The following is an 8,510-nucleotide window of genomic DNA, read 5'->3' on the forward strand; positions in this document are numbered from 1 at the left end:
TTAAAATTTGTCCACATTACGGTACCTTTTAATTTTCAAACTAAAATAACTTTGAAAAAGTAAGGCCATTTCCGTAATATCATACCTTTCCTAAACCCTTAATTATATTTATTCTCCTCCTTTATTCTTCAGGCCAGAATTGAGAATTCCCCTGTTTTCATTTTCTTGTTTAACACCACCACCTCCATTCCAACTCAGCTTCTACTCGCCGGCGACTCACTTCAACAAATTCTTTTGAATTGATTCTTACGAATCGAGTTTGATTTTCTTGGAAGTTGAAAATACGATGGGGTCGGAGCTGATTTATAGAGGCTCTGAGACCCAGCCTTCTTCAGATTCATATTCGCCCAAACCCGTAAAACCATGGGCCTCCGTCACCCGCACCATCCATTACCTCCTCCGCGAACAACGCCTCCTCTTCGTCTTCGTCGGCATTGCGATCGCCACCCTGATTTTCACCGTCTTCCCAACTTCATCCGCTCCGTACGTCGCTCCTCACAGCCGCTTCACCACCCTGATCCCCGATTCCATTACCTACTTCCCCATCGAGACCCAACAGAAGTTCTCCTCCGCGCACCGCCTCGGGTTCGGGTCGGCCAACCCGACAAGCAAGATCCCGTTGGGGCTGAAGCGGAAAGGTTTAAGAATCGTGGTAACGGGCGGAGCCGGGTTCGTGGGATCCCACCTCGTGGACCGTCTGATTGCCAGAGGAGACAGCGTGATCGTCGTTGATAATTTCTTTACCGGAACGAAACAGAACGTGATGCACCACTTCGGCAACCCCAACTTCGAGCTTATCCGACACGACGTCGTTGAACCGTTGCTGTTGGAAGTTGACCAAATCTATCATCTCGCTTGCCCAGCTTCCCCAGTTCATTACAAATTCAATCCCGTGAAAACTATCATATCCTTTATATTGCTTCAAAATCTTATTACTTGTTTACTGCAAGCATGTTAATTGTTTTGTTTCTTTAACCAAACCATGTGTTTCGCACAAGACAAATGTGGTGGGAACATTGAACATGTTAGGCCTGGCAAAAAGAGTAGGTGCTAGGTTCTTGTTGACCAGTACAAGCGAAGTCTATGGAGATCCACTGCAACATCCTCAGAAAGAAACTTATTGGGGCAACGTCAATCCCATCGGTTAGCATTCAAAACTTATGTCTTTCACATCAAATGGTAGGCATGTTGGGGACATTTATGTAAAGTGAGATTTAATGTTAAAGTTCAGATCTAGGTGGTGTAGTTAGACGCGTGTCTCTGATAGAGCCTTTCCGAGCTTACAATTTTTCAAAAGTTTGTAATGAATGTATGGGACAGGTGTCCGAAGCTGTTACGATGAGGGAAAGCGTACTGCTGAAACTTTGACCATGGACTATCACCGCGGAGCCGGCGTCGAGGTTACCTTACCTAACCTTTTATCTTAATCACCGGATTTACAGAAAATTTATCTGCGATTAATATAAAAATAACTATAATGATATTAGATAATATAATGATACTGTAACATAAAATAAAAAGTAAATTAAACATACTGCAGCACCCAATCGCCCATTCAAACTCACCGACCCTAACATAGCAACAAAATTTTAAACTTCTAATCATCGGTAAATTTTATAAAATCTACGGTTTCAGGTTAGGATTGCCAGAATTTTCAATACTTATGGACCACGTATGTGCATAGACGATGGCCGTGTTGTTAGCAATTTCGTAGCTCAGGTACTTGGGTTTGTTTTTTTTTTTAAATTTATTTTCGAGAGACATTATTGAGGTGTTAATGGGGATGGAATGCAGGCCTTAAGGAAGGAGCCATTGACTGTGTATGGTGATGGTAAGCAGACAAGGAGTTTTCAATATGTTTCTGATCTGGTAAATCTTTTTTATTATTGTTTTTCTCACTGCTTTTTATGATTATTTTATTAATATTTTATTAATTTTAAATTTCTCTTTATTGATCGTTGCAAATATTGGTGCCACGTTACCACTTTTACTTTTTTTTTTCCCCCTATTACTACTATTCTTTTTTTAACCTATGTTTCTTAGTGGCCTAAGCCTGCAATTTCTAGCGGAAAACTAGTAAACTAAGACAGTCCCACGTGAATTTAAAAAAATATGATATTTCAGGATAAAAAACTGTTGTGCCTCCTGCAATAAGATTGAGAACACATACAGTTTACAGACGGATCATCTCTGGTCCTGAATTTTTGCTTTGCTGAGTGTAGAAATTAACTGACTAGACATAACACCGTGTGAGTAGCACCAAATGAAAGTCCCACATGGATACTTTCCTAGAGCCTGATTTTTGAGTAGTGAAAATAAAATGCAATATAACTTTTAATATAAGGATTTCTATAATACTTCTTTTTCAATAATTTGATATCATGGCATGCATTTCATAACAAATATATTTATTCTTCAATATTTTGGTATCATGGCATGCATTTCATAACAAATATATTTGGCATTTGCTAAACTGTATTTTCATTATCTAAAAAGGTGGAGGGTCTGATGCGGTTGATGGAAGGGGAACATATTGGACCTTTTAATCTTGGAAATCCAGGAGAATTTACCATGCTTGAGCTTGCCGAGGTAAGCATATACTACCCGTTAATCTTGCTTATGAACTGAACAGTAATATTGACATTATTTCCTATGAGGAACTTATAAAGCTAATAAGAAATGTGTTAGGTAATGATGATGACAGTAGTATGGTTTTACCATGGATTTTGCAGGTGGTTCAAGAAACGATTGACCCGAATGCAAAGATAGAGTTCAGACCCAACACAGAAGATGATCCACACAAGAGGAAGCCTGATATCTCAAGAGCCAAAGAGCTACTTGGTTGGGAACCCAAGGTGTCACTTCGAAAGGGTCTCCCTCTAATGGTTTCGGACTTCCGGCAACGTATATTTGGTGACCATAAGGAGGGCAGCAACACCAACAATGCATCATCATCTTAAGGTCTCATATTTACACCCATAGAAAGACCAATCAATGATGCCGACAGCAGCAGCAGCAACAAATGAAGTCCGTTTAGAGTAGATTTTGTAGGTTACCATTTTGACATGAGATTTGCATCTTTGTAGTTTTATATCTTATGTTCCTACCCCGCTTAAGCTTAATTGACAATGGGCTTTGCGAATCTATATTCATCATTCTTTTGTTTGGTTATGAGTTGAAACGTATCTTCGCGCATGCGATTTCCAGGGTTATAAATTTCTGAATACTTCCATCATACAGGGCCAAGAAAGTTGTAGGAATGAAGCTTGATCGGTCTTTAGTCGAAAAATTAGAACAAAGGAAGAAAAGGATCAAGAAAGGTAACAAACCCTGACCTGAGATAACAGTACACGTTATGCATTTGATTGCAATAGTCGTGATGCGGTTCCTCTGTTGTGTTGTGCTGATATTGCGGCATGGTGACTTCCAAAACTGTTACGACGCATTACGCCCGCAATTTAGTACTACCGCCCATCATATAAAGAACTCGCTAAAGAAAAAAGAAGAAAGAGTAACAGAGACAGAGTATCCATTTATATGCTAGGTATTCAAATAAAAAAAAGATTTTCTTGTATCATATCGTGGGGTACAATACTATTTGAGAGAGCGGAGTTAGATGCAAGCATTAGAGACAACTGGTCATGTAACACCCTTAAACTCGACCCGATCATCAGATCTGAATGACAGTGTGTCACATTCGTTACCGGAGCAACTGCAATCAATTCATAATTTAATTATACAATTTATATGATAAACATTCCTTAATCATACTAAAGAAAATCTATATTTGTTTTATAAAAGCATTTAATAACAGACAATAAATCCAATATATATATTTTTCTACTAGAATATAAGGTATAACATTTATTAAAACATCATCCAGCTACCACAAAACTTAACCTATTAGGTACATGCCAACCATAAGTAACACTTGAAACAAACAAACATTGTTGAGATCGAGACTACAGATTGGATGTTGAGGTCGATGCACAGAAATCTTGCATTAAATCTAACCTACGATGGGAAAAATAGTCCATATGCTGAGTAAAACATTCAATGGTATTTCTATAATTTTAAAAAAAAAATATTAATAGCATTAATAGTTCTAATCTAGGTAAATATGTATATCTTTATACACATATCTACCATTTACTTATAACTTGAAGTCACCAAGCTTAACATTCTCGATATAAACATGTTAGGTAAACAAAACTTGTGACACCCCTCGCCCGATCCAGTCATTGGACCCGAGCTATAGGATACTTCAACGGTTTAGCTTGCACTTAAATACTTTACCAAGAGCTCGCATCTACATATAGTACCAAGTCAGTTAACATATAACAACTTTAATGAATTATTTTCCACACGCTTGACAAAGCCAGTTCACATTTATGTCATTCGTTGCGCATGGGAGCCTGCAACCATGACACAATTGTGCAATCCATCATGTTCAAGGGAGGTCACTTGGCCCAACTGGACTGGTTCATTGCTTGAAGAGATTGAAGGCCCATCTACAAAACATGACAAATATGGAACGTAATCTTCAAATATATGTAATCTTAGAGATTTGATTTTTAGATAGCTTTTAATCCTAGCCATTGATGTACTTTAATTTGCATCGTTGATTTTGGGGAGACTCAACTATAAATAGAGGCCTCTCGCCCTTATTGTAATTCATTCATTGAGTAATAGAATTCTTGAGAGCATTCGCTCAAACATTCTCTTTTGTGTTCTTGTTTTTCTGTGACTTTGTTCATCTTTCAAGTTCTTTCAACTTTTATGTTGCTTCTGCTTTATTTTTTGTTGGTGCCTTGGAGGGATTTTGTTTGAATCCTCAATTGTTGGGAGCTAGGCTGACTTACGCGTGTTTGAATTGAATAAATTGCCTAAGGCCGCACGAATTCTGAGACTAAAGTTCTAGCTCCATGACAGTTGGTATCCGAGCTAAGCTTTCGAAGGCATCGTTGAAAGAGGTCAAAAGAAGTTGTTGATTAGAGTGAACTAGTGGAGACTCGTGGGAGGGCCAGAAAAGCTAGTCGTTCGAGGGATATACTGCTGGCTTTAAAAGGACATGCAACCACTTTCGAGGAGTTTAGGGGGGACGTGAAAGAGAGACTCGATGAAGTCAATAGGGACTCACCGATAGGTTGCAATCAATGAAGGAGCAACTTAGGGACTATGTGTAGGAGTCTCTCAGTTCCGTTAGAAATTACGCCATCGAGGCTATGATGACGGTCTTGAAAGAGGAGATTGTGGAGCTTAAGGGTGAACTCACAATCTACAAGGCTGATTTGGGCAATGGAGGGTTTGTTGCGACACTCAAGTCCAATGTGGATGCTCCCAACCCAAAGAATCCAAGGGTACAAGGTACGCAAAAGATTTAGATAATTTCCTGTGGGGAATGGAACAATACTTTTGTGCCAAAGGTATCATGGATGATGCTACTAAGGTAAATACAACTGCTATTTATTTTATTAATGTTGCTTTATTGTGGCGGCGTTGTAAGTCTACAGATGTGAGACGTGGTGGGATTGAAATTGGAACTTGGGAGGAGTTCCAAAGGGATTTCAAAACATAGTTTTACCCAAAGTATACTGAGGATGAGGCTCAGGAAAAGTTACATTGGCTTACGCAACAAGGCACTGTTAGGGAGTATGTGTGAGAGTTCAGTGAACTCATGCTTCAGATCTCGGATATGGGCGAGAAAAATACATTCCTTTCCTTCATGGATGGATTGAAGCCATGGGCGAAGCAAAAGTTACAATGCCAAGGAGTTTAAGAGCTTACAAAGCCATGAATGTAGCAGAATCTTTTTTCGAGCTTGGTCCAAAGATATACAAGCTTGAGTCTTCTAAGCCCAAATTCAATCAAAGGGGAAATGGTAGGGGAGACAAAGACAAGCCCGCTAAGAATGGCAATGGTAAGGCTCAAAAGCCATGGGAAAAGAATAAAAGATGACCTTTAACTTGCTTCCATTGTGATGGTCTGCATATGGTAAGAAGCTATCCGAAAAAGGTAGCACTTTCTGCCATGGAAGGTGATGATGGGGTAACCAAGAATCTTGGCTCAATATTAGGTGGTGTCGAAGACAAGGCGAGTCATGGACTGATGTTTGTAGACATTATTGTGGTTGGTAGAAGATTGAATGCACTCGATGACATAGGTGCGTCAGATTTGTTCATGTCCAAAAAAACTGCTTGTGACCTTGGGTTCAAAATTGAGAAGGAATCGGGTTGGACCAAGATGGTTAATTCGAAAAGTGTTGAGATAGAGGGTGTGGCTAAAGGAGTAGAACTCCAACTTGGTGATTGGACTGGTAAAGACACCATCAAGATAAAACCACTTGATGACTTTGACTTTGACTTTGTAATTGGATTAAATTTTCTTGACCGAATTAATGACAATATTTTTCCTTCTAACAATTACATGGTGATCTCAGACCCGAACCATCAATGTCTGATACAAATGAAAAGGAAATGAGGGATGGAGGAAAAACCTTATCAATAATCTAATTTTTCAAATGAGTCCGTAGAGCTTCCTATTTAGCCACCTTGAAGGCCGAGGAAGTTCTTAAGCCCATTGGTGAGATTCTGAAAGAAGTGAGACTGTTATTACAGTTTTTTTGAGATGTGATGTGATAGGGGGTTGCGCGCGGACCAAGATCGAGTTGCCAAGTCACGGGAAACTCCTACAAAAGCTCTAAACAATCAGATCTGAAACGAAACAAAAAATTAAAAGATTAGAACTTTGAATTTCCAGATCTGAAATAAAATCCCCAAATCAGCAAAGAGTCAAATTGGGAATAGAAATAAGTGTTAATAAGGGTTCTTGAAACCCCAAAGGAGGTTGCGATTCTGCCCAATTGAACACCAAGATAATTTTCCCCAAATTTTGGCAATCTAATTTCACCCAAAAAGAGTATGGATGAATCGGCAAGAACCCTAGAAATTGGGGATTTTTGGCTGATTCTTTAAGATAGAAAAAAAAGGCTGGAAACACAATAAGAACAGCAAATAAATTAGATAAAGATTCGGCACAAGCAGAAATAAAGAAAGAATTGACAGCAAGAAATTAAAAGATAAGTCCTGAGAAGCCTTGAAATCCCGAAAGATCTCAGAACTCCATTCAAACGGCTCTAATCTCCCCTCCAAAGAATATCAATGGCAAGAAGAAGGCTGAAGATGGCTCCCACAATCAAAAGATTGTTAAAACAACTTCTAAAGAAAACCCAAGAGAGAATTCTTGGAGAAAAACTCAAAGAGAATTCTGCACTTAGACAAATCTGAAATTTTTGATATATTTGAGACGTGAATAACAAGGTGGCTGGCCAGGCCTTTATATAGGCCTCTCAAGTGTTTTCCTAATCTAATTAGAAAACTAAAAACAAAAAAACTCCTAATTACTTTAATATTTAAATGGAAATTTGGCCAAGGGCTTTTAATTGGGCCTCTTGAACTGAATATTTACATAAAAATTTAAACTAAGTATTAAAAAAAATAAAACTTTACTAATTGGGCCACTTAGACAATTTGGCCTGATTTTCAATTAAGTATGGGTGGGCTTCTTGATTGGGCCTGGAATCTTCTCATTGGGCCTCGCCTTCAAGAATTTGGGCTTGTGATCCATCTCCTACCGAAATTGGGTCGTTGATGCTCGTAAAGAAGATCCAATGCGCTTTGGCTGCAAGATTCGGTTTCTTGGACCAAGATTTCCAAGATTTGAAATCTTGATTTTCTCGATTCTTGAAATCGCTCCAAACAGCAAAATTGGGCCAAGATTCGGTTTCTTGATTTTCTTGAAAACAAGAAAGTGAATCTTAATTTTCTTGTTCTTTCGCGTACGCATCTAAGGCATTGCTAACAAATTCTTGAATGGTCCCATTTAGTTTGGAACACATTTGTCGGACCTTTGATCTCGTATCATGATGCCTGCTGAATTGCCCAAGAAACTACCATCAAAGAGGGTGGTAGATAATAGGTTGAGTTAGTTCCCAACATGGAGTCACCAACTATGACCTCATATCATATGTCTCCATCAGAATTAGAAGAGTTGCGGAAATAGTTGAAGGATATTTTAGATACGAAATTTATTAGACCTTCTAAATCTTTGTTCGATGCGCTATTGTTGTGTCAAAAAAAGCACGATTGGCAGTTGAGGAGGTGCATCGATTATCGGGCCAGTTCCTTGTGAATAACAGGTACCCAGTTCCCCTTATTACAGATTTGTTTGATCAACTTGGTAGTGCAAGATAGTTTACCAAGTTAGATTTGAGATTAGGGTACCATCAAGTTCGAATAGTCGAGGGGGACAGGCCAAAGACAGCTTGTGTGACACGCTATGGTTCGTATGAGTTCCTTATGATGCCCTTTGGGCTAACAAATGCTCCAACCACATTTTGTACCCATATGAATAAGATACTTCAACCCTTCTTAGATCATTTTGTGGTTGTTTATCTTGACGAAATTGTGGTGTACAGTAAGTCGTTTGAAGAGCATGTGGTACATTCAAAA

At 38.8% G+C, this 8,510-nt stretch overlaps 1 protein-coding gene across 1 annotated transcript; it reads left to right on the top strand.

Moving 5' to 3' along the window:
• The first annotated feature begins 286 nt into the window (after positions 1-286).
• LOC105790824 (UDP-glucuronic acid decarboxylase 2) lies at positions 287-3,171 on the top strand. Its single transcript, XM_052634674.1, has 7 exons — positions 287-909; positions 1,001-1,143; positions 1,321-1,400; positions 1,636-1,719; positions 1,795-1,869; positions 2,497-2,589; positions 2,733-3,171. Exons 1-7 carry the CDS (start codon positions 287-289, stop codon positions 2,958-2,960), a joined length of 1,326 nt encoding a protein of 441 aa, XP_052490634.1. The 3' UTR covers positions 2,961-3,171.
• Positions 3,172-8,510: the final 5,339 nt, after the last annotated feature.

The sequence above is a fragment of the Gossypium raimondii genome, chromosome 8, assembly GCF_025698545.1.
Source record: "Gossypium raimondii isolate GPD5lz chromosome 8, ASM2569854v1, whole genome shotgun sequence".
Lineage (NCBI taxonomy): Eukaryota > Viridiplantae > Streptophyta > Magnoliopsida > Malvales > Malvaceae > Gossypium > Gossypium raimondii.